Here is a 26,291-nt window from a genome sequence, read left to right on the forward strand (position 1 = left end):
TCCTTCTCATAATGAGCTGCGTCAGGAGTAACGGAGGTGTGGTGATTAGTGAAAGGTCACTCCTACTGGGTCACCTTCTGGGCTGATGTCCCAGCTCACTGCCGGGCCAGGGAAGGTGTCCTGCACGATGCATCAGGACATGGGGGCCGCTCACCTGCCTCGAGGAGCAGTGAGAAAGCTGCTTCCTTGTTTGATCCAAAAAAAATAGGGGCGAGCGGGCAAGGAGGGGAACAGATTTTCGGCATATTCGAATCGAGCCGTTTGTTTTCATCAAGGACACCCCGAGGCCATGGCGTGAATCTGGGATCCACAGCACAGAAGCCTGATGTCTTTATCCGTCACCATGAAAACTCCTTTTTTCTCGTCTTTTTTCCCAAATACACAGCCTTGATTTTTTTCTGTCCTAAGAGGATCTGAAATGACTTCCGATCAGCATACGTAGGTTTCCCCTCCTGTGTGTTGTGTGGTTGTCAGCCCAGCTTTGTCTGGTGGCCTCCAGGGCTCGTGGTGACTGGTCTGACGGGACATACTGGTGACAACACTGCTGAATTGCTCGCTGACCTTTCAGTCTGCCGGCACCGCCAGCTTGTTCTGTTGTATTAAAGCTTTTGGATTATTAGAAAAAATACATATGTTAAAATAATAGGTAGTTACATCATTCAGCAGAATCTTTATGAGTACAGTTGGGGAAGTTGGCCTTGGCACTAAAAATCACATGGAACGCTTCATTTACCTTTAGTTCTGTGAAGGGAATTGGAGAGACAGAAGTGAAATCTCTGGGGGAGTTCTCTTTAAAAAGAGCAAACCTCCAGATTGAAAGCTCTGAAATAAATCTAAAATGTGTCGCGTTTTCTACCAATATGAGATTTTTCTTCTAATAGAATGCCCCACCCCCCTGCGCCCCAGATCCAGAATTAGTCTTTCCTTAGAGGAAGCCTCAGGCTCTCCCATTCCCACAGCTGAATTATGCAGAGATGGCCACTGGGTCCTGAGGCAGCTGGTAAGCATGTCCTCATGTCTTCCCGGGTGGACGGAGCACCTTGTCACCCCTCATTAGTCTGTGTGTGCCTGCGCCTGGCCGGCTGTGGCTCAGGAGCTGAGCATCTGCGTGCTCATGTAAAGACGAAGGTGCATGGAGCAGGTGGCCAATTTAAAGGCAGTCTGGAACGTTCTGGGCTTTCCAAAATACCCCTTTCCTGAACCCGTGGCACATTAAAGTCAGCACACTAAGTCTGCCCAGGCCGTGCAGTCAAATGCCAAGGGGTCATTTCTCTACAGTCACCTCGAGTACAGAGAGCAGAGATGGACATAGATGTCAGTGCTCGGTCTGCTTGGCCATTTCTACAGCGAGCGCCCTTCATTCGTAGGAAAAATGAAGCCTCATCTTCCTAAGTGTCAAAAGTAATGTGGTTTGGGTTTTTTAGGATTTTTTTCCCCCAACAAAGTTGTTTGGCCCCCTGCTTTTTCATCTTCTCCCAAAAGTACGGTTAACTTTTGTCACTGCCAGTCACCGAAGCCCGTGTTGTGACCTGAACACTGATGGATTAGTGCTGGAGGTCACTTCTTGGAGGGAGTTTCTGGAACCAAGGCACCAAAGTGGGGGAGGGGAGCCCCTCTTGCACATTCCCATAAAAACTCTCCCTTCCTTCCCTTCCTCCGTCACCTCTGAATACTCCTGAATCATCCGTGCTCCAAGAGGGCATGGCCTGGGTGGATGACCTCAGTCTTTACTCCTCTAAGAGGCACTGGTGGCTGTTTTCAGATGGATGAGTGAGTAAATTTCTAAATCAGCAGGTGCCCATTTATGTTTCGGACACACTCCCAATGGAGCTTAAGTTAAATGCCTGGTTTTTGAATTAAGACATTTGACTGTAGCCAAACACCATAAACTAATGACAGTATCTTCATGAATGAGTTGTCAAAGACAGGAAATGAGAGAGTTGGTTCAACATCAGACGTGGTGCACGGCACATGGTACATACCCTGTGGGGGGCAAGTGACAAGTGGGAACCCAAGAGGTCGTTAGTTTATCCGAAACCCCATCTGGGGCCACACTGCTGGTCAAGTGATGGAGATTGCAGCAGAATGAGAGTGGGCGTCGACACAATTCACCTGTGGTTTTTACGTCCTCCGGTGCCGTGTGAAGAACTCCACGTGGAAAATTCAAGTCATGCAGCTGAGCACACCATCGCCAAAGAGAGTGAAGTATCATTTCGGAAAACAGTAGTATTTTGTTGTGAACAGCTCTCAAGAGAGAATGGTCCGTCCTTCAGGAAACTGAGGTTTCTCACCAGAGTCTAAAATGTCTCATTTGAATGAGTAAACATTTTCTGTTTGAAAAGAAGATAAAAGCAAGCTGGGGAAAAAGAAAACAGGAAAAAAATTTAGGCAGCAAGTTCCTAAGTAGTTAGTTACATCAGTAAAGTGACACATCAGCTCCACTTTTTAAAAAAAAAAAAAATTAGTATTTTCCTTTCAAACTAAAAAATAACTTCAGATGTGTTTCATGATTTGGTAAAAGGGAAAGGAATTTAGAAAGCAGAAAACTAGATTAGGAAGGACCGCATCTTTATAAGCTGACTTTTATGTACACTTTTTGTACATCCTTGAAGTTGATTGATTTTTATTTTCCCTCTTAAAACTTCTGATAAAAACGTGTCCATTTCTCACTCAGCTGTGGTATTCGTGCCGTGAGTTTCTGAAATCTCCGAAATGTGGGGTCTGCGCTCAGAGCAAGAGTCTGGGATTTTCCCTGAAGAAGAAGGAATAAGGAAAAAGTGGCTTTTTGGTCCTTGGTGTCTTTGTAATAACAATCATCTCAAAAAAGCATCATGTTAGAAAAACAATGGTAGCACTTCACAATTTTGTTTTTCACAGAGCTCCTTGAAATAATCACGTGGTTTACCCGCACAGCAGGCCAAGGACCAAACCACCACCTGGTACTACCTAACAGTCGGAAAAACTGAAGTACAAAAATGTTAAAAAGGTTATTGAGGCCAAAGACCAGTAAGTGGCATTTTGTGGATGAGACCACAAAATTCCCAAGTATCATGACGACTGTATAAGGTAGAGACCCTTAGCATCCCATTTTACAGGTAGGACAACTGAGGCTGAGAGAGGTTAATAAACAAACTTGCCCAAAGTCACTCAGCTGGTAAACGGCAGGCCCAAACTTCAAATTGCGCTGAGCCTCCTTCTTGCTCCCAAGCTTGTCAGACGACGTTCCCCATCTCCTCAAATTCAGGTTTGTTTGTGTAAAAACAAGCTAGAGTGACTTGGCTGCACAGAGCATTCAACAGGCCAATAAGAAACAAATCTGAGCTATAAACAACACACAGGGAGCCCCAGAGCTGCTCAGAAAGAAACAGTTCAGCGTCAATCACAGGAAAATCACCTCCTTTGATTCTGGACAGCATTTCAAATTCATTAAGTGGGGGTTGTTTTTGGTTCGGGGAATTATTTTTCTGGGAAAGGGATTGTTTGTAAGAAAGTACTGAGCTGTGGTCCAAGAAGAGGGTCTTTTGATAAACAAGGGAGAACTGCTTCACTTCACTGCTGATAGTCATTAAAGAGGGTAGTCATTCGCCTCTGAAATATCTGGTCTAAGTGGTCAAAGTCGCAGTGAAGTTGTTGTGTGCAAATATTTGCTTAAAACAATCCAATAGCAATTGCTTTACCTGCTGGAGATCTGCTGCCAGAGAAGATGGTCTCAGAGTGTCTCTGACAAGTGGAGAAGAGGGAAGACTTTTACAAAAATTGTAGACTGGAGGCTGAGAACCTCACATCGGGGACACACTTGCGAGGTGTGCATCCTGGACCCACAGAGACCCCAAGTTCTTCCCAAAGCCAAGTCTCCCGCCCTCCACACTCCACACTTCCTGCGAAAGTGTTAATAGGCCTTATGAGAATGTTCCATAACCACCCATCTGTCACTTTTTAACAGACCTGATTGGCAAGCACTTGTAACAACTGACATCTGTTCTCGCTTATTGATATGCAGATTTATGGTAATTGCTCCGAACAATAAGACACAGAATTACCTAAGGTGAACATTAAATTAAATTTTCATGCCCTTCTCCTTATAAATAATTTTTTTTAAATCTTAAGTTTCAAGTAGGCATAGTGCACATCTGTCTGGTACATAATTTCTTAGTTTGGAGAAGGGTTTTTCTTTTCCCTGGAAATGACTGAAAAGTTGAACTCCTATCGGCCCAACTTTTTTTGGGGGGGGGGGGGCCTTCGTGATCTTGGCACAGTGTCGGAGTTCCTAAAGCTTATTTAAATGTTTTGCATTTCTAGTCACCCAGATGATTGCCCCTGGTTTGAGGGGGCCCATCCCACCCAGCAGAGTGCTGTGTGAGGTTAAGTGGGGCTGGTTTTCCTTCTCAGAGAAGAGCTGTTTGCCAAGCAGGGACCAGCACCCCCCCACCCCCGGGCGACGCTGCCTGCTCCCCATCTGGTGCCATTTTAGTGTTGTGGTGTGGGAGCAGCCACGAGGAGACGATGGGGCCAGGTGGGTGGGAAACCCGAGGTGCTGTGAGAGGCGCTAAGAAGGAGACGGGGGGGGTGCTCACACACACCCCAAAAAGCACAAGAGGTTGAGAGAGAACCAGAAGTGTGAATTCAGAGCAAGTGGAAGCACACACCCCTGCTCAGACGGCCCACAGGGCCCAGGGCTGGCCAGGCCCCGGAGGGGACCAGTGCAGAGTCAGGGTGGAGGGCCCCCATCCCAGCCAGGGGCCGAGCCGGCCGCAGCTGCAGATCTGGAGAGACAGTGATGCCAGATACTCGGAAAGTCTGGTCCCGTTAAGGAGGTAGAGGATGAAACTCGGGGTGAGACCTCACATGGCTTCCCGAGTGCTTTCCCAGAAACACTGTGGCCCCCAAGCCCCCTTCCCAAAGAGGAGGGGAGGTGTCCACACCAAGGGTGAGGCCCTCTGGCTGTGGGGAAGGGAAGAGCCAGAGCATCCATCACCGAGGATGCGCGCTGCTGTCAAGGAGGAGTCCGGGGAGCCCACCCTACCGGAGCGTCCCGAGCTTTCCACGCACCGCAGGCACATCCCTATGATGTGCCGGGTGTGGCAGCAGGACTTGGAAGGCGGGGGGTGTCCTCGCTGGGAGGGACGGGCTAGAGAAGGGGCCTTGGGCTTCTGCCTGGCTGGACAGAAGGACACGCTGCAGGGAACAGGTGCCTCTGTTGCCCCATGGCCCACATCCAGGCTGCAGAGACAACCACGGGAAAGCCTGGCACATCTCCATGTGCCTGCCGCCTCCAGCTTCCTAGGTTCAGCCTCGGCGCAGGCGCCCCCTCCCCTGGTTTCAGCCATCAGCTCCGGTGTTCTTGGAGAACCTCTGGCTAGTTTTGTTTCCTTTTGTTGGCTTGATTATATGTATCTGTTTGTTCTGAGTGGGACACGCAGGGAGAGGACAGTGGAACCGAGCACCCGAGTGTGGTCAGCTGGGCTCCAGGACAGCGGTGAGTGTCAGTGGGGGTGAGACAAGGAAAACACACTGTTCTGATAAATATTTGTAGGATGGATTAATGATTGAAGGAAACAGTCCATATTTGAAGCTGCTGTAAATATCAAAGAACCGAGAAAGAACAGAGGAAACCCTTGTTTGGGTCTGTAGACAAGGCTCTGGAGCAGTTTGGGGCCATTTGCTGCTGTTGGGTGCCCTGTTCCCTCATCGCCCGTGGGTCCGTCTGTCACCCACTGTGAATGCAGCCGTGCGTGTGCGCTTGTGTGTGTGTGTGTGTGTGTGTGTAAGTGCAGATGGACTTGAATGTGAGTAAGGCAATATCCTTGTCCTCCAGGGGCTTTGTGTCTAATTAGGAAGGTGAGCAGTACGAGCCCACAGTGTCCCCGCAGGGTGTGGTGAGGGCAGCGGGAGTTGACAGACAGCACACAGAAAGTGCAGAAACTCACCCCGAGTTTCATCCTCCATCTCCTTAACGAACTATCAGTCACTTCGGAGGGAGGCTGAGAGCGAGGCTGGAGCGCCGCCCCAGCCTCGGGGGGTCCAAGGCCATCAGCTTTGAGTCCCAGACCCGGATGAGCAGGCTGAGCTCCTTCCTGCTCTGTGGCCCCATCAGGTGGGTCAGAGCCAGGGTCCTGGGGAGCCCTCCAACCCAGGCGAAGGAGGGTGGCTCTGCTAGTCGTTAACCATTGCCAGATGTGCAGACTGTAATACTGTGCTAAACCCTCCCCTCACCTGCACGGCCATCTGTCGGTGATGTAGTTGGTCGCCTGCGTTACATCATTTACACGTTAGGGGCGCAGGGGCCAGACAGGTCCATGCAGATGCCCATCACCCCTGGCAGCACCCCTCAAAGCCCGGCCCCTCGTCCCACTAAGCTGCTCGCAGGAGCCAAGCCCCAAGCAGGGTCCAGGTTCCATTGTCCTCGAGCAAACCTGAAAGAGAGGACCTGTGATTTCTCTCCTCACATGGTCTCATCAGTACCACCCTGTCTGATGCTTGATCCGAGGAGAGAGAGCTTTGTTCCCTGGTGCACGTGCTTGGTAGAGCCGGGCCCCATGCAGAGGATGCCACCAATACTCTGTCCTGCTTCTGAGCATCCTCAGAAATACATGGGTTTGAGAAACAGGTGCTGGTTTGGCCCTAAGCCACCAGGGCTGGGTGTCTCCTGGAGCAAAAGGAGAACCCATGTAGCAGCTCTTCTCTGAGTAAAAATAAGTCCTGAGCAAGGTGGCCAGGACAGAGGAGCAGGGCCAGCGAGCCTGGCAGCAGAGCTCTGAGCCGTCCTGAGGCTGAGGCTGCACAACAGACATGTTGCTAGAATATTCTCTCGCCCCTCCATGTACCCCCCTCCCAACACATGGAAGCTGTGGTCAGACATGACAACCATGTGAGGGGAGGTACAGGTAACCCTTCTCACTCACTAAGCAAGAATGGCGAGGTTAAGAAACTTGCCCGCGGTCACACAGCTGGTGGAGCCAGGACGCCGTATCTGTTCAACTTCAGAGCAAGAACTGCAACCAGTAAAGCATCAATTCTTCCCTAATACCTTGTCCGTGCCCCCGCCGAGATCAGGGATGGAAACTGCCCTGCAGCCGCCCCTCCAGCCTCCCAGCCTGGATTTCCTTGTTTCTTGCAGCCACGTGGCAGAAAGCCCTGCCATGTACACACACAAATCTCTGGCTTATCTTTTCCAATGATCTCAGCAATGAGAGAGGCGGTTGGGAGGAGGGTCCTGTGTGGGGATGGGCAGCATGGTGACCCACCGGTCCCCGGGGGCAGCTCGGGCCAGGGTGCCGTCATGAAGCCCTCTGCCCTTGCCACCTGCCCTCTCTTTTTGGAAACCCGTGAGGTGGGCGTGTTGCTGAAATTTAATGTGTCTTCCCCCTACAGGCATGAATGCTCTGCAGCTACAGAATCTGGCAACACTGGCAGCGGCTGCAGCCGCGGCCCAGACCTCAGCCACCACCACCAATGCAAATCCCCTGTCCACCACGAGCAGCGCCCTGGGAGCCCTCACCAGTCCCGGTAAGGGGTGGCTATGCCTCGTTGGGGTGGGAGGCGGGGGGGACAGTGCGCGGGGCTGCATCCACCAGGTGCCAAGTGCAGAGCAGACTTGCCCAGACGGAGCCGGGCATCCAGCTCAATTTCTGTTTAATGCCTTTTAAAGAAACAAAGTTTGGGTGCACGTGTGTCTTATTTCCCAAGGATAAAATGAAAAAAAGCTTTCTGTGCGAATCCACCCGGCTGTTGATTCTCACGCGTGCATTCTGCTTCCCGAGTGTGCTCTCCCTTCCATCCTCGTGAAGTCTCACTGTCAGGAGACTCAGTCTCGCAGGAACGCTCCTTTCTCCTGTCTTGTTTATTTGCTTGTTTGTAGCAATTTAAGAATTCTCTGTTCAGTCTCAAAATCCCCATTCATTTCCGTGTGGCATTTCACACCAGCTCCATCCTCTGCATTTGGCTTTTAGACCCCTCGGTCTAGAGGGGTCCATGTTTGTTGTTCCTTGGTGGTCACATTCCAGGCCATGTCATTTGAAGTGGTTCTTTTCCTTAGAAGTTCTGTTGCCTTATTCAGGAGCAGGGGCCATTGTCCCTTTCGTCCAGGCTAGACCTAACGTGCCTGTTTGGGCAACAGGGTTTGTTTGTGAACAAATGTCTCACTGGCTTGTCTTCCTCTCTGGCTTTTCGGGACCTGGAGCGATGACCTCACTTTCCCTTCCGGTCGATGGAGGAGTTGGCCGGGACAACCTCCAAGCTCCCTTCTAACTGAAAATCCCAGGGCCCATCGGCTCTGCCCAAAAGATGAACTAAATGTCGAAAACACTTAAGTGTAGCGTGGGGTTTTCTTTCAGAAAAATAGGGAAGGAAGGACGCAGCATCCCCCAGACCTCAGCTTGCGAAGGCTTCCGGCTTCAGGGGGGCAGTAAAGCCCCTCCTTGAATCAGTGACCTGCTCACAACAACAGCCCTTGGTGTGTTTGCAAAGCACTGTGCTTCTGACCCACTTCCCTCCGAGCAGTTTCGAGGGAGAGACCCAGGAGATGTTTGGGAGCGGCTGGAAGATTTCACCTTCATGTGCTGTCATCTCAAACCAACAGCACAGGGGCCTTTGCCTTCTTTCTCCCAGAATCTTCCAAAAAGTACCGCTACTGTAAGGGCCTCATTTTATGCACTAGCTAGAATTTCTGAAAAACCAAACTCTCAGTCTTTTTTTTTTTTTTTCAAGAAATTGTTATAGCTCTAATGCAATGCATGAACTTGCTACTAAAATAAATTCTTCTTAAGAAATACACATTTTTATAACTGAAACATGCTGTACACCAGAAATTGACACATTGTAAACTGACTATACTTCAATTTTAAAAAAAGGTGAAAAAAAAAGGAGAAAAAAAGAAATACATTTTTGATATGGTATATTCCCCTCTATGAAAATTATAGTGATTTTTCTTAAAAACAGATTAAATATTTGACTTCTCTAATGTATAAAGTTATTTATTATTACAAGTTGTAAATCAGTTTGAAAAGTATTTTCAATTAAAAATTGATACAATTGAAAAGACTGAAATTACAATTGAACAGTATTCTTACTGTTAAATAAGAATTACTGTCTCCCCATGAGGACTATGAAACGGTCGCAGTAAAACAGCACCGAGCATGATACATGCACTTTGTTGTATCTTTGTTCAGCAGCTTGTATTTTTAACTATATTTTGTTTGGAGAGAAAAAAAAAAAAACTAAACATCTGTCAAAATCTGAATGCTTTTTTATTTGCTTATATAAAAAGGAAGAGGCTTAGCTCTTTTTTTTTTAAGAGGAGACAATAATAACTTTATTTTGGCAAAAGTAAATTACCGTAATTTTTCCAGCCTTGTCCTTCATCCTGACTCCCTTTTATTGAGAGTAACCAGCAGAAACTGGCCACATCATTGGTAACAAGGTGGAGAAAAGAAGAAAACTTTTTCCCAAAAAGACTCTCTTCCTTATATGGCAAGGAGCTGGGGTCTACCATTTGGACCATCAGCCCTTAAAGAATTTAATATTGTAGTTACATTGAAATTATTCTGTTGTTCCCAAAGTGACCATTATGCATGGACATTGGAGTTAAGGGTATAAGACCTATTGTTGGCTTGTGAAGGTTCATTTGACTTTATTGAAACATATTCTGCCCTTGTAATATCTGATCAGGATTGTGCCTTGGTACCAGGGAATCAGAGTTAATATTCAAGCATCTCATTCTCCTTTAAAAGAGGACTCGTCGGTTTGAGAAGCCAAGTGCGAAAGTGGCTGTCGGCTGATCGGTGTCAGTAATGTGATTGACACCTGATACTTTTCAGCATCTGGATGGCCTGAGGCACTGGCCTGGGTGCTGAACACAGCACTGAGCAGAACAGACGTGCTCCCAGGCCCCGGAAGTCTTCCTGTCTTTTGGGAAAACTGCGATGGACAGTCAGCGGTTGTGTGCAACGTGTGCCAGGCCAGTGCTGGGAAGAGAGACTTGGCAGAGTCGGATGGCAAGAGAGGAGGGCAGTGGAGAAGACGGCGTCTCTGGAAAGGGGGCATCTGAGCAGGAACCTGAAGACAGTGAGGGAACCACGTGGACGTCCAGGGAAGGGTGTTCAGGTAGCGCACAGAGCAAGTGCAGGCCAGGAGGGAGGAGGAAGCTTGGCGTCATCACAGGCTGGCAGGGGAGGTGTGGTATGGAGCAGGGGCAGAGGGAGAGGTGAAGGGTCAGGGGTGAGAGGTGAGGTCCATGACCATGGATTTACATCAGTTCCATCCAATGTGGTCAGAAGCACGAATCTGTAGTAACCTTCTTAAAATGCAGGGCACTCAAACTGCCTGGGAAGCTGGCCGAAGTATTTAAGAAACTTTAAAGATATTTGACCATTTGCAGCTTTTTTCTGAGACCTTAATTAAGAAAGGGAAAGTGTCCTGAGATGGAGCTGCTTTCTCTCCACCCCAGAGGTCCTTCCTCTTTACTCTTAACGTGGGGAAATTCTGCCAACCGAGGTACCGGTGAGAGAGGTTTTGCTCTTCTCTGTTAAGGAATGCTTTGCATAATAGCTGAAAGTATTTCATTAGCATCCTGAAGGGCAGCAGCCGAAAAGATTGAAATCTGTGTTTCAATTATTTTTCTTAAGTGTAACTAAAAAATCTGGCATTTAAGCGAAAGTGAATGATTTGTCTAATTTCCATCAGGGACTCTTTCAAAGTCACAGAAAATGTGGTTAGTAGAATTCATGACTCTCCACTTCATCAGAGCAATTCCCCAGGAAATAAAAGGGGCAGGAAGCAGTTTCGCAAGGCCAGTGCCTTTTACCTTTTTAAATAATAAAAAACTAGGCTTCCTATTGTGACATGAACCCAGTTCATTCAAACTGTAAAGTGCACCGAAGAATCATCCCAACGCTCCTGCACAGGCCTTGGTCTTGCCCCGCTTTTAAAGATTTCTCCTGTGCCTCAGACAGATCCGTCTGGAAGAGGGACAACTCAGTCCCCCAAACTGTTCATTTATTTTTATAATTGTAAATTCATCATTTTAATTTTACACACCCAGGAGCAGGCCCCCAACGGCATTATTATAAATGATTTTAAACAGCCTGTGCTTTAAAATATCAAAAATTAGGCATTAATGCCTGTTTAAAAAAAAAATCCCCCTAGGCAATAAATAGGTTTCTTTGTCTCCTGGCCTTGAAATAAACATTGAAATAGTCTAAATTGCCCATGGTGAAAATAAGTGTTTCGTGCAATTATCAGATGGTAGGGAATAAAATTAGAAATTAAATCATGAAGAATAAAAACCAGGTAAATGCATATTATGCCTTTTTATGACTTTCTCTCGGGTCTTTTGAAGCCTAGCTGAATCGCATTTCTTGGCTTTTATTTTGATATGATCATTTCTCCTTTGTTTACTTTAGTCTCCCATTTGGTTAATTAATTCTTGGGTCATTTGTTCTTGGCCAGTTCTGAACCTGTTTTTGAGGAACGTGTCTTAATGTTGGCATAAAGACGCACATCCTCTATAAGGAGTGCAGCCAGGTCTTAAAGAAAGCTGATAATACTTGTGTTTCACCAGCTTGTAGAGTTGGTGTCCTTCCCTGGGAGTTTTGAGAGCTTGGGTGAGAGAGTTATCCTGACTGCGTAGGAACATTTCTGTGGCATTTTCTGTCTGAAACAACGTTGCATTCGTGTACCACGTTATTCCAATAACCTTCTGTTTTCTGGTTTGTTTGTTTTTTTAACTATAGAAAGATGTTTTAAAATTCTCCAAATGCTTCTAAGTGCATTCAGCCAAGTGTGCACTTCAGGATAATAGATAATTTGTTTCAATAGTGGGAGGCACTTTTAAAAGTGAAGGGAGCATTTTCCCATTCCCTCCAATGGCTTTTCAAATGGTTTTCACTTTAAATTCCAGGCAGTATTTTTTCCCCATCTTCAAGATGTTGCCTGCCCATCCTTGAAGGCTGGGACAGGCTCCAAGTCCCAAGAAAATGGTGACAGTTTTTTGTGGACTCTTTGAGGGGAACAGAGACTGGGAGGGTTTCCCTGGGATTCAGACCTTTCCTGGACTCCTCATATCGGAAGAGCCAGCGAGTGGTCCCCTCCATTGTCACACACTGGTGTCACCAGGCTTGCTGAACAGTGGGGAACCAGAAATTATCCTCCAAGTCGCCCCAGAGCCCTTCAGTGTTACAGGAGGCTTTTGTCCCCTCACTTACTGTATTTGCATGTGTATCACATGAGCACTCATGTCATGTGAAGAGATGGATTTGTGGACTGATGGAACCCACACTTTGGAGCTGTCTACTTTGTACAGGGCAAGTACATGAAAATGAGTTGGGCTTACACTGGCCCCTCCCAGCCGTCACATGCAAGGGACACTCATGCAGGGTGACGTCTTATGGGGCCAGGAGAGAGGGACAGACAGACAGTGGGTGCTGGAGTGGCCATCTCCCAAGGCTGCCTTGGCAGCAATGCTGCAACCTCAGGAAGTCTGAAACTGACCTGCTTCCACAATCCTGTCCTTCCCGTTGCCTTCCGTCCCGCCAACCATACGTGGCCCTCGGGCACCCCTACTGGGTCCACGAAGCAGGACCGCATTTAACTTTGGGTTTTTTTTTTTTAACTTCACTTCAGCATCTTACTAATTCAGGGATCTGTTATTCATCTGACAGTTACCTAGGTCTGTTACCCATTTCTCCAGAGGCCCATCTCTTTTCCTTGCTTATAATCAAGGAAAAGAAGTAACTCTCAAAACAATCACCTTTCCTCCTTCGTTCGCTACACTTTGAAGTGTTTTAGGCAGGCAGAGTCAAGCGGGTTTTAAAATGAGCTCTTTATTTGTGGGGTTGAATCCACCAGTCTTACACCCTGATTGCTACAGAATGAGAACTGATGTCCCATTCTTGGCTCATTTCCTGCAGGTTTCAACATTTTGTGCTTTTTTTTTTTCCTTTGAGGTTTCCACGCCTTAACTTGATCTTGGCATTACGGGGCTCAGTCTATTTTCCTCAGTGTTAACGAGGTTGGACATGATGTTATAATGTTCTGTAAGTAACACATCACTGGAGGGACCATAACTTCCTAATAGATTTTTTCATTCATTTGGCAGATGTTCACTGAGCATCTGTGAGGCGCCTGGGACTGTTCTAGGCATTGGAGTCACATCAGTGGACAGAGCTGAAAAAACCCCTTCCCTCATGTTGTTTATAGTTTAGCATTAGCTTTTAAAAAGGCACATTTGACTAGATTCCCACTGGAGGAAAATGATTTGATGATTCACCTTTCAGTGTAAACTATACCTTCTCCCCACTTTAAAAAAACTTTCATGACCAGTTTTTTAGTACACCTCGTGTTAAAATTTTGTGGATTAGACCAGGGTGAGGAGAGAAGGGGTCTGCATCTCGGCACGTCCCTTCTGTCAGCTAGACCATTTTCCTATACGTTTAATGCCACAAAGAGCCCCGAGACTAGTATTCACCATTCGAGTGGATCTGCTAAGTGGTAAAACTAGAAAAAAGAGAAAAGTGTCCCGGGCATTTCATGAAAACCAAGTATTTCCAAAGTCCTTGGGCATCTAAAACGTATTTTAAAAATAAATAATTGGGAGCGGTCTGTCTCTCTAGTAAATGGTTCTTTTTTAATTGATGTATAGTCAACTACCAATGTTGTGTCCACTTCTGGTGTACAGCGTAGTGATTCAATTGCACAAATATATCCTCCTTTTCATGTTCTTTTTCCTTATAGGCCATCACAAGGTATTGAATGTAGTTCCCTGTGCTCTACAGCAGGACCTTGTTGTTTAGCTAGTAAATGGTTCTTTATTTGGCACTGATCGTTCTACTTCTAGGGTTTAAAAAAAAAAGGAAGTATTCACATGTCGCCCAACTGGAGTTTGGATGGCCCCTGCCCATGCTGGGCATTTTGATGTGGAATTACCTTTGAATTTCACTTATCAAGAAAATGAGAAGTCCAGTGGTCCACATAGTCAGGACTGCAGCTAATTCTCTAATTCATCCCAGTGTCCTGAGCTGCCCGAGGCATCTCTCCACCTGCCATCAGAACGTTTTGCACTGTGCATGGGCCGGCCCACCAGCCCATGAGACGGCCCCTACCAAAAGCGGGCATCCTGAGCTCATGCAACGGTTCATAAAGCTGCCCCACCGAGGGTGGACACAGGGATGGTCCTCCACTTCGCGCAGAGCCCAGCCTCAGATCTCTGCAAACTTTCCCCGTGGCAGGACAGCACTGCGTTCTCAGTGCTTTGTTCTTCCTTGGTTTGGGGTGCACTTTCTCGAATATCTTCAGATCAGGGCTCTCGTTCTCTGTGAGTCTCAAGTCTTCGCTGAGCCTGTGATTCAGGGTGAGCATTGCTGTGCAGTGTCTCCCCCCTTGTGTGCGGGTCCCCATCAGAGCCCCTGTGAGGTGTGGGTGAGGCTGGAGGCGTGTCTTCTGTACAACACAACCCCCCATGAGGACTTGCCAGATGATCTGCTGCTGTCTGATACAACCACATTACCATACTGGCACTGGTAAAAAGCATGTATTAATTGCTTAGATGTGTTTTATATTAGATGGAAAAAACCAACACAACTTGACTCTAGTCACAGAGGTTTATGACCAAAGATCAACGTTGTAAGTCTGAAAAGCAACAATATAGAAGTGTTTAGTTGGTATGTGGTTTAATCCCATGAACTGGTGGCCATGTGCAAGAAAAGAAGCAAAATGCACCAACCTGGACAATCCAGTTGAAGAATCCAGGGAATCGGATAACTTACAGGTGTCAGTGATGGGAGAGTCTGTCATGAGGAAATAGGGGTAACGTGTAAGAGAAGTGTTGACGCGTGAGCCAGAATTTTGAGATGGGGTGGGATTTCAAGAGGGAGGAATGGAATGGAAGATACACCAACTGTCAAACATGAGAAAATGAAGAAAAAGGGTTCCGTCAGCAGATGGAAAATCATCTCATTTTCACCAGCATGAGATGTTTGGAAAATAAGAACCAGGGAGGAAAGGCCCTGAGAGCCATGGCCAAGAAGCGAGGACTTTCTCTGTCAGGCAGCGAAGAGCCATTTAAGGACTCTGAGCCCAGGAATGAGGGTACCGATTGGATGTGAGGGAGACAAAGGGAAGGCGTTGAAGACAGAGGCGTGTCCAGTTTGGATCACAGTGTTTTCACAAGCAGAGAGAGGAGGGTCGGGAGGAGACGGAGTTTGTAGTAGAAGTTGGTTGAATCTTGTATGTGATGAGCTGCAGCCCATGAGACAGGAGGGAAGGGGGCAGGGCACAACCATGAAAGGAATAACACAGCAGCTGAGGATACAACATACACTGGTTACAACCAAGATGGCAGAAGACTTGACTCTCAGTAGACCTTGAGCTTCATTATACACTCACCGTACATAATATGCTAGCTGCTAAATGACACACCCACAGGTGCTGTGACACTTCCAAGGCTGACCTTCAAAGGCCAGATATGGGCAGTGGCCCAGTCCCCAGCATCCCTGTCCCTTCCCCAAGGAAGTCAGTTGGAATAACCCTCTTACTTGTTAGCGTAAGAAATTACTGAACCCAGAAAAACTCAACACCCGCACCTCACAGCCTCTCTGTCACCTCCTGAGATGTCCCACACTCTGTCTGTGGAGTGTGTGTCTCCCTAAATTAACTTGCTTTCACTGTAAACTGGCTCACTCTTGAATTCTTTCCTGCGTGAAGCCAAGGACCCTCGCTTGATGGGGCACATCCCTGAGATCTGAGACGTGACCATCCTCTCGCACCCCATTTTCCTGCAGCAAACGGGCCTTTCACTGAAATACATCCCACAACCATTGGGTGCCTGACCCTCCAGCTTGTCGCAGATGAGCTGCAGAGGAGGTGAGGTGGGCTGATGTCCCCTTGGGCCTGAGAATCACCAAGCAAAGCTGAGGAGGGGCCTGGGGCAGAGCCCTGGTTGATGACTATGTCTGCGGGACAAGACAGGAGGAGCCAAGTCGGGGAGGGAGCCGCCCAGGAGCCTGGTACCAGGGAAACCAAGCGAAAGTGATTCAGGCAAGAAGGTGATGAAGGGAGAGCTGAGAGGAGGCATCTGCATTTAGCTCCTGGGCTGTCTGTTCACCCTCGAGTGGCTCGTCCACTGCAGAGGTGGATGGATGGACGTCATGGGTCTGGAAGCAATGAGGGGGATGTGAGACTGGAGGCAAGAATTATGTATGACATTTTCAGGAAATTGAGAGATTTTTTTTTTTAAGTCTATTAAAGAAGCAGGGTGAATTGAGGACAGATTTTAAGATGGAGGAAACTTAAATATTTCTAGACTAAAGAGAAGGAGGCAACAAGAGGTGAAAAACTGATGGACTGAAGTGGGGAGGAGGTTGGAGGGACGGAACAAACCCTCTTTTAAGGCCCAGCAGCGCGTGGATGGATCTCCCGTGCTGGGAGGAGCCCCACCCCCAGCACCATGTGTCCACTGATGTTTGTGACCGGGCCGGGGCCCATGCAAATGCTCAAATGCTCAGTAAGTGCATGGTGTGCCTTTAAAGAGGGAGCGCCTTTGCCGCTGAGATGTGAACAGAATGAAGTCAGGACTGGGGAGGATGTAAAAGCCTTGAGACAGGAGAGTATTTACATCACATGTGAGTCAAGACTTTAAGTGTCGAGGGCTAGGAATGGGGAAAAAACAGTTCATGCCCAGGGCAGAGGTTTAAAAAAGGAGTTCATCTAAAGGATGTGATAGAGGAACTACGATTTCATTTTCTTTCTAGAGTATGTGGACATTTTGACCAAGAGTTAAAAGACTGTGGTTTAGAGCAGATCATTTCATCTTTCTTTGCTTAGTTTTTTCCACTGTGAAATGGAATTGTCTACTTTTACTTTTATTGAACTATCGAGAGAATATGTAGATATAAAACATGCCATTACTTTGTTTTTTTTTTTTTTAAAAAAAAAGACACCATTAGAGTATCATCTGGGAAAGATTATTATTTTGGGATGACACTAAATTCTGCTCCTCTGACAATAAGAAACTAGGTTAAAACTGGACTAAGATCCAGTTGTTTTTTTTTTCTCTGAACATTTGCCTTTGGAAGACAAATCTCTCCCCACCCTTCCTAAAAATATTAGACTATAAATGCAGGGAGTAGGCCCTTTCCTGACTTTCTGCTCTGGGGCTTGGCTGAACACGTTGGCAGTGAACTTCCCACAGTGCCTTAAACTTGACTTGAAGTTACAGATCCAGCACACCTCGCTTACCAACGACAGGAGGGCACTATTGGGTTAAAGAGAGGACAGGAACCGTGGCCGGGCGGGCTTCCCTGTAGCTGTCACCACTGGAGTGAAGCATCGGGCCCCTGGAGAGCAGTCTGACTTTCTTCTGGGCAGGACACTGAGTCTGTGCTCGGTGGGCGGCCCTTTGCTGAGGCGGCTGCCCAGGTAGCCAAGGTGTGTGCTGGGACCACACCTGCAGCTCGCAGCTTCTCAGACCTACAACTCTGCCAGGGGACAACTTGACCCTTCCCAACCTTGGAGTCCTCTTACCCAAAGGAAAATCTGCCCCCTTTCCAGGACCTCCTAAGACCAGGATGCAGACAGGTCCTCTGTGACCTCCCAGTGCCTCCACCAGAAGTTCACATCCCTCACATTTTCTCTCCAGAGTCCAGAGCCTGGGCAGGTCACCACATGTCATAATTACAAGGAATCTGTCCAGGTGCCTCATTCATGATCCAGATGAGGAAACCGAAGCCCACCAGGTTAAACGATCTGCCCGAGGGAGCCCAGGTGGTTAGCAGCAGAGGGGAGTCACTGCGGCCACCCCATGACCCATTCAGAAGCAGGAACTCCTGGAGAACAGGAATCGTTTTTATGGGGGGGTTCTATTTGCATGTTCTCACCCTTGTAAGGAAATCACCATCATTTCTTTCAATCTGTACCCCTGACCATCCATAAAAAAATATCTGAGACCAGCTATGGGGAGGCACGTACTTTTATTTAATCCATAAGCAAAACACCATGAGAAGGGAAAGCAGGTCCAGATCTCTCTTGCCTTGGCTCCGTTCTTGTTCGATCCATAAATACTGACTTTATTTAAACTGACTTGTTCAAGCTTGTGGCCCCACGAGACGCCTTCATTTCTAAGGGTCCCTCCTCATGGGACTGGGGAGGGTACTGAAAATAAGGCAGGGTGAGGAGATCTCAGGTTTGATGACAGCTAATAATGTAGGTTCTTTTCTGGGAAACATCACCCGGTGAGAGCTCCGATGATACTGCCCACATCCATTTCTGCACCATTTTAAACCTTCTGAAGTGTTTGCTGTCTTAGAATAATGCCTCCAGAGTAATCTGGAGTTCCAACAAGGGGCTTTCTTCATCTGGTCCTTTAGACTCGGAGGAGTTCCTCTTCCCCATCTAGAGAACCAGTAATGATGGTTCTTGTCTGGCCCAGCGTGGCACCGAGCCGACTTGCTGACTGTTCTCCTTGTGAGTTGGAAGTGGGTCAGTGAAGGAAGATACAGATGTTTATGCGGTAAAGGACGTGCCCATTACAGATTGCAGAGTGGTGGGATCAGAGCACCTCGGAAGCTGCACCCTCCGTGTCCTTTCATAGACCGCCTTCTCCCACCCTGTCATCCCTCCTCTCCTCACCCCCCACCCCCCAAAAAAATTCTTTAAGGGAATAAGTTAAAATAAGAGGCGTGGTTATTGTGGAGTAATTAGACCTCGTGGGAGAAGGGACACTGTGCTTGGCTAACGCCCTGGGTGGTGATTAGCTCCTAACAGAGGTGCCTGTGTAACCGCTTAATTATCTGACCTCGAAGTCTTCCCCGCAGCGCTGGATGCCAGCACCCGGCAACCACAGGCTCCACCGCCCTGAGAGTGTTTGGTTGATGCAGGCAATTTTCTCTGTGCTTGCAGTTGTTTTATTTCCTAAACCACAAAGCCTCTGTGCTTCGCTGTCTGATTGTTCTCTGGCAAGTGTTTCGTGAATGCACTGAAGACAGATTCTTGCTGTCTTCCATCGATGTTGTTTCATTGTCGAGTTTTAGAAAAATCTCTTGCCGCCTGGGAAAAGTGGGGAAGAGGGTTAATACGAGGAGACTGATGCACTGGGTTCCCAGAGAGCACAGGCGTTGCTGGGATGGTTGTATGCGAGACAGAACCTGCCAGCGCTCGGATAAAAGAGAGGCAGGAAGGTCAGCATCCACATAGGAAGAAGATGTTACATGGAGACGTGGTCACTGTGAGAGGTTGGTGGCCCCTAATGGACGTTTCTCTCCCCTCTTGGTGGATCTGGAATCTGTAAAAGGATGGGGAAAGAGCCACATTCCCTGCACTCAGCGGGCAGCCTCCCCCCGAGCTGTTCGACGCTCTCCTTATACAGAGAACAAGGAGGAACCTGGCGTCTACTCCCCGGTTCCAGGAGGGCGAGGTCACGCCACAGGCCTCTGCACTTGGCCCTGGGCCTGTTCCTGCCTCTCAGGGAGAGTGCGCAGGGCGGAGCCTTGGGAAGCAGAGGGGGCATCCGGTACCTTCTGCGTAAGTTACATCAGAGGCACGAAGCATCTCTGCTCCTGTCCTGGTGACAAGGCAGCGCCTGGCTTTGCCAGTTGTAACTTTAACAACATCCACACCCTTTCTCTGACGTATGAGCCACAGGGACAGGGTCGTGAGAGCCCCTCCCTGAGCCCCAGGCTCGGCTGCAGAGGGGGCCACAGCGTCAGGTGGGGTGGGACCCCCTCATCCAGCTCCCTGACCCCCAGGGGTTGACCTTATCCAGAGAGAAGGGAGACGTGGGGTCCTGTGCACCTGCCGCAGCCATCAGTGGAATTCCCATCCCTTCCCACTCAGCAAATCCTTATGTGGCGCCTACCCTGTGTAGTGGGTCCCTCTCATGGGTTCTAGGAAATAAGACGGGTGGAACTCCTGCTCTTTAATAAGCTTATCTTCAGGGAGGACTTTTTATGTGGAAGCAAGAACCACAGCTGACTATTCTTCCACAGTTTTTGACCCGTTTGCTGCTTCCCAGCATCCGTTCCCCTGTCTCACCCGCCATCACCTCTCACTGTCTCATGCCCCAAACTCAACTGCACACCCAGCCCTGAGGGAAATTGGTGACGCTGCACTTAGACAGCCCTGGGATCAGTGGGTCTCCAACTTTAGGGAGTAGAAGATGCACCAGGAGAGCGTGTTAATTCAGAGTCCTAAGCCCCACAACCAGAGGTTTCGTTCGGTGGGTCTTCGATGACCCCCAGGGGACCCTGGTACCGGGGACCCTACATTAGAACTCTTCCCCATTCAGTGGGGATGTGGTTACCACGCCCTTAAAGGGCAGCATGGTCCCTGCCTTTAGTGACAGTGTGGCCGGCGGAGCATCCCAGCTGCAGGCAAGAGGGCACGTCCGCCACACAAGTCCGGCCTTTGCCTTCCTCTGGCCGGAGAGCACAGTTAAATCCTGGCTGAACCACACGCAGCTGCATGACCTTCTGCCCACTCCTCTCCCTCATGGAATAATCATAAATGATGAAATGAGCCAATACGCGTGAAGTTCTTAGAACGATGACCGGGACGTAGTAAGCCCACAGTAAACAGCAGCTGTCATCACGAGGAGATGCTTCCTGATAGACGTGAACTGGAGAATAGGTTAGTTTTCTGTTGCTGTTTGGGACAAAGTTCCACAAACTTAGTGGCTTAAAATAACACAGATTTCTTATCTTGCAGCTCTGTAGGTCAGAAGTCTGCTGTACGCACGGGGCGAAGATCAGGGTGTCAGCAGGGTGCGCTGCTTTCTGGACGCTCTCGGGGAGAATCTGTGTCCTTGCTTTTCCAGCTTCCAGAGACCACCCTCTGACTTCCCTTGACTCGTGGCCCGTCCTTCCGTCCTCAGAGCCCGCGGGGTCTGGCCACGTGCTTCTCAGGCTGCCATCCCCTGGATCTCTTTCCAGCCCCTGATAAGAACCCCTGAGATTACACTGGGCCCACGCAGGTCATCAGGAAAACCTCCCCAGCTCCGGGTCAGCGGAATAGCCACTTTCCATCCCTCTGGGTCATGTGACCGGACATAGTCGCCGGTTTCTGAAATTATCAGAAAATTATCATCTTTAGGGGGATCGTTACTCTGCCTACAGCAGAGAACAGAGCAGTCATTCTTATCTCCCTCTCTAAACACAGCCCTGGGGACCCAAGCAAACTTAATTTACCCACCCACTAAAGCAGGAGTTAGAACAGGAAGAGAACAGAGCAGGAAGGCCTTCCTCAAGCACCCTGCTGAAAGGGTGTCTTGTATTTCAGTTCAGGGGCCCCGACTCCAGCCCTGCCGATGTCGGTTTCTCCCGAGAAGCTCTCGGAGACATCCTTCGCCTGAGACATCCCACAGCTCGAGGAGAAAGAAGCTATCTTATCGCTTGGGTTGGGGTGGGTGTTCGGGGATTCCTGAGCTTGGAGTCTTTCCAACAGTGAACTGACCGGATCCCGTGAGCAAAGCAGAGTCCCCCTTCCTCACCACCTGTCCCCTTTCCCCCGGCCCCCCTCACTCTCCATGCCCGCCTCCCACACTGTTTTCAGCCAAAGACGCAGACTTGCGTCACCCTGTGAGGTGATACAAACCTGGCTCTCGTCTGTTGCGTGGCAGTTTTAGTTCCTGGCTACAAGCTGGTTGTAACCTCTTGGGGCTGCTTCGTAGTTTTGAGCCAGTGATACGATAGGCATAAAACACATGTGTGACAGGTTCTGTCTGTCACTGCAGGGGAGGGAGGCGGCCTCCGCCCCCCGCATTCCTCTGGGCTGTGCTGTCCGACCTCCCCTTTGCCTGGAGCAGACTTCTGCTCTCTGAGGTGCCGTGGGCGATGACGCGCCAACGTTTATTGACCACCCCTCTCTTGAAATGTTCCTTTGGCCTTTTGTAAACAGTTTAATTGAGAAAGCGAAGGAAGGATGCTGTTCTTCGTGGAGACTGAGGGGGAGTTTAGGTGGGCAGAATGCAATAACCCAATTAAGGCAGCATCCTGCCCGCCCGCCAACACAGACATAGGGAAATGTGCGTGTTGGTGGCATTTAATTTGTCTCTGTGTATTGTGTCCTAGGGGCTTTTTCTCTGTGATGTCTGTGTTGAATATTTGGGTTTGAAGTACTTGATTGAGATGATCTGTGAGACAGATTGGAGTTTTCCTTTTGCTTTAAACAGACTGTTTGCTAGAACTCAGAAGGTTCTTAAAGGCAGCTCGATACACAGTCGAGAGATCTTTTCCAAGTTCCTCAGCCAGGGGAGAACTTTCAGAGTGTTGTCCAAAACAGTGGGGTGCGTGGAGCCTTCTTATTTCAAGGCATTGTTTAGTTCACTCCATCTCGTGCTTTAGTCCTCTCCCTCCAGTTTGCACCCTGTCCCCTCGGACCACCCAAGAACAGCACGAGAAGGGGTTAGAAAACTATAATCCACTGTAGCCAGTCTTCCTGGGTTTTTAAAGAAATAGGCAACCAAGACATAAAGAGACCTTAAGTTGTGTATCATCCTTCACGATCACAGCCCGCTGAGATTCCCAGCCTCCTCTGGGCTCGTGTGTTAGACACGCATCTGCCTGTAACGCATTCGCCTTCCCAGCAGTGAATGTTCCACACAAGTGCAGGGGTGATTTTCACCCACCTCTGGCTCAAACCTGTCGCACAGACATGATAGGAAAAATCACCCGGGAAGTACGAGCTCAGCCCACGCTGAGGTCAGCCAGCTCCCTGTCCCTCCTGCCACTGTGACATTCTGGCTAGACGCAGGCGACTTGCGGGTCCACCTGCTGGGTTTCTCGGGTGGAGAGTTCAGGCGGGCGGCACCTGCGGTCCAGCAGAGCCCCGCCCGGCGGCCGTCTTCCCTGCGAGGCAGAAGAGCTCATCCAGCAGAAACGGGGCTGGTGGCTGTACAGCCGTCAGTCACTGAGGATGTTCGGACTGAAGGCGGAGGAAAGCTTATCTCCTCTTTTGTGGTTTTATGAAATGCATCCTGTGTGTGACCGGTAATTGGTGACGGTCTGAAGATCCCCAGATACCACGCCAAGTTCATCGCATAGACGACCTTACTTAATCTTCAAAGCAACCTTTTGAATTGGGTGGGTTTGTTTTTTCTGTTTAAATATGTTGAAACAGAAGCCAACAGAGATGAGGACACAGTTTGAGTCCAAAGCACTCAGTCTTACCTGCAGCTTCTGGTTTTCTGTTTTTCAGATAGGGTAAGGAGATTGTGACCATGTGTTATTTAGGGCTGTGGTCTCATTCTTCAGCGCCTGTGGGGCCAAGCTTCTCAGGATCCCCGTGCTAACCTCCGTGATCCCTGCCCTGCCACAGAGTAGATACAGGGTGACCCACCCTAGGGGTGGCACAGAGGATTAGAGCCTGGTGTGGTCTGTGCAGTAAATGAGGTCTGAAAAGTTCACGTTGCAGAGAGTAAGGTGCTAAGGCCCCGTCTTGTGTTTTGTGTCTGTGGGAACTAGCGGGAATGCCTCCATCAGCATGGTGACAGGTCTCATGGGGCTTTCTAGGACATGGTGGGGTCCCTTACTCATAAGGGACTTTCTCCAGGTTACCAGCCTTGCTACGTTGGTGCCCGGACTTCTCCATCTTGGCTGTAAATGGTACCTGAGAATAACAGTAACTTGTACGTGTCTCTCAGACGAGTGCCAGAGAGTGTCGTGGTCAGTTACTCAGTCTCGGCCCTGCTGCGCCTCATCCCAGTCTCCTCGCGTGCATGTCCTGTGCTGCTGGAGCGACAAGTCATCTCCCGCCCTGTGCCTTCCTGTCCCTTTCCCTTCTTTTGGAGCTGAGGGAAGAGTCTGAGGGAGGTGAAGAAAAATAGAGCACTGAATAAACTAAGGGTTCTCGGACAGTCCTCACACCCTGGCACTGGAGTTCTTTCATGAGCTACCAAAGACACACATTTTCTTGGGAGTAAACTAAGGTCCTTTGCAGTGCAAGCAGTTGACCCAGTTTTCTTTCTCTTTAAAATAGTTGTCAAGTCTTTATTGTCTCATTTTAAACCAAGCCAGTCCAGCTCTGTGGTTGCTGTTTGTCTGGTATATACTTATCCACCCTTTGCCTTTCAACCTGTTTGTGTCTTTGAATCTAAAGCATGTCACCTATACAAGCAGTGTAGACAGATCTGGGTTTTGATTTTTCCTCTTCTTACCCATTCTGGCAGTCCCTGCCTTTTGGCTATATTACGTGATACGTTTACATTTAATGTTTTTATTGATATGGTTGCTTCTGTGTGTGCCATTCCCGTTTTTGTTTTCTGTGTCTCATCTTTTTGTTCCTGTTTCTCCCTTATGACTTTATTTTACATTAGGTGAATACTTTCTAGTATAGCGTTTTAATTTAATGACTTGTTCAATATTTTAAAATGTCCTTTTCTTAGTGGTTGCTTTAGGGCTTACAATATACAATACATACACTGTACAATACACAGAATCTTCTTCAGATTTATATTAGCTTAATGCCAGTAAGATATAGAAATGTTCCTCCTATATAACTGTCTCTTCTTTTCCCCTTTTTGAGCTATTATTTATATACATATATATATATATAAAAAATGCCCAAATATGTTACAAACCCAACAATATATTGTAATTATTACTTTATACAATCTAATATCTTTCAAAGAAACTTAAAAAAGAAAGGAGAGCAGGTATATATCTATAGAGTTAGTACTGTTCGTATTTACCATTTCGGGTTCTCTTCATTTCTTCCTTTTTTTTTTTTTTAATTGAAGTACAGTCAGTCACAATGTGTCAATTTCTGGTGTACAGCACAGTGTCCCAGTCATGCTGCATTTCTTTTTATCATTACCATCTGGTAATTTCCTTGCTCCAATACAACCTTGTCCCCCAACCCACCTCTTCTGTGCTTTTATTGTCAAATATATTACATTTCTATATGTTACAGGCCCCAAGAGTTGGCTTAGGTGATTGATTTTTAAATCAATTAAGAGAAGAAAGGAAAAATGCAATATACTGTCTTTTACAGTCTCCTACACAAATGCCTCTATTGGTGGTCTTTGTTTTCTGTGTGTGTCTGGATTCAAGTTACTGTTGGGGGTGGGGGGGTCGGTCACTTGCTTTCAGCCTGAAGATCTTGCTTTAGTATTTCTTGTAAGACATTTCTGCTAGCACCAGATTCTCTGTTGTTGTTCATCTAGGAATGTTATTTTTTCCTTCATCTTTGGAAGATAGTTTTGCTGGATATAAGATTCTTAGTTCATAGTGTTTTCTTTTCAGCACTTGGAATACATCATCCCACTGCCTTCTTGTCCACTGTTTCTGCTGATAAGTCAGCTGTTAAATTTGGTGGGATCCCTTGGTCCAGGAATTTTTTTTTTTAATTGAAGTACAGTTACAATGTGTCCATCTCTGGTGTACAGTATAATATCCCAGTCATACATACACATACATATATTTGTTTCATGAGTCATTTTTTTATTTCTGCTGTTTTCAAGATTTTTTTTCCTTATCTCTATGAGCATTTTTACTATTACGTGTTTGAGTGTGGATCTCTTTGTATTAACTTCTTGTAGTAGGAAGTAGTGACTTTCTTGGATGAATAGGTTAACGTGAGCCGCATTCTTCTATTTCCTTTATGAAATGACGTAATTCTTCCAAATTGCTCTCTTTGATTGCCTGTCTGCTTGATTCCCTGTTAAATTTCAGGCTGGTCTGTTTCTATTGGTGACACGTCCAACCTTTAGCGTCCGTTAATTTCTAGTTGTTTAATCTTATTTTTTTTTTCAGCCCTGGCGTTTTAATTGCCCTCCCCCCAGCAGTCTGACTCTATTAAAGTCATGCCTCTTCGCAGGGAAAGGCTTCAAGGCCGTTCCCTGGCTTGCTCTGACCCCAGGAGGGCTCTCCTTAGCTCTCTAGCTGGTTCTGCTAAGTTTCTTGCTGGCCTACCATGTTGCCATATGGCACTACCAGCCTCCTCTTAATAGCCCACTACCAACATTTCTATTGTTGTCCACGGTGCCTTCCCCACACTATGTCCCAGTAAGCTCTCTGGTCTTGTGTGTGTCTGTCTCTCTGTGGGCAGAACCTCTGTGCCCCTGCTCTGGAGCTGAGGGCGGGGACAGCAACCTGCTTGGTTTCAAGCAACCCCTGGTCTACAAGAGGGGTGCTGGATGAGGGCAGTAGCTGCTGGTCTTCTCAGCCTGCTTTTGTGGGCATCGAACTTTCCCCCAGAAGCCAGATGGGATGAGGGGAATTGGGCCCAGTATTCTCAGAGTGCTGGGCCTGTAAGAACACCCCCTGAGTGCTGGCCGGTTTGAGGAAAGGACTCATACACTTCTTGGCCTG

The 26,291-nt window shown here is 48.0% G+C and overlaps 1 protein-coding gene across 9 annotated transcripts in view; it reads left to right on the forward strand.

The window, feature by feature from the left end:
- The window catches only part of CELF2 (CUGBP Elav-like family member 2), a 471,642-nt gene that overhangs the window by 420,867 nt on the left and 24,484 nt on the right, over nucleotides 1–26,291 (forward strand). For all 9 annotated transcript variants that reach the window (XM_074358053.1, XM_045522029.2, XM_074358057.1 and 6 more), the window contains one exon: nucleotides 7,372–7,506. In XM_074358053.1, the coding sequence (XP_074214154.1) occupies nucleotides 7,372–7,506 (135 nt within the window). The remainder of the gene's footprint in view (nucleotides 1–7,371; nucleotides 7,507–26,291) is intronic.

This window comes from Camelus bactrianus, chromosome 35 (assembly GCF_048773025.1).
Source record: "Camelus bactrianus isolate YW-2024 breed Bactrian camel chromosome 35, ASM4877302v1, whole genome shotgun sequence".
NCBI classification, from domain to species: domain Eukaryota; kingdom Metazoa; phylum Chordata; class Mammalia; order Artiodactyla; family Camelidae; genus Camelus; species Camelus bactrianus.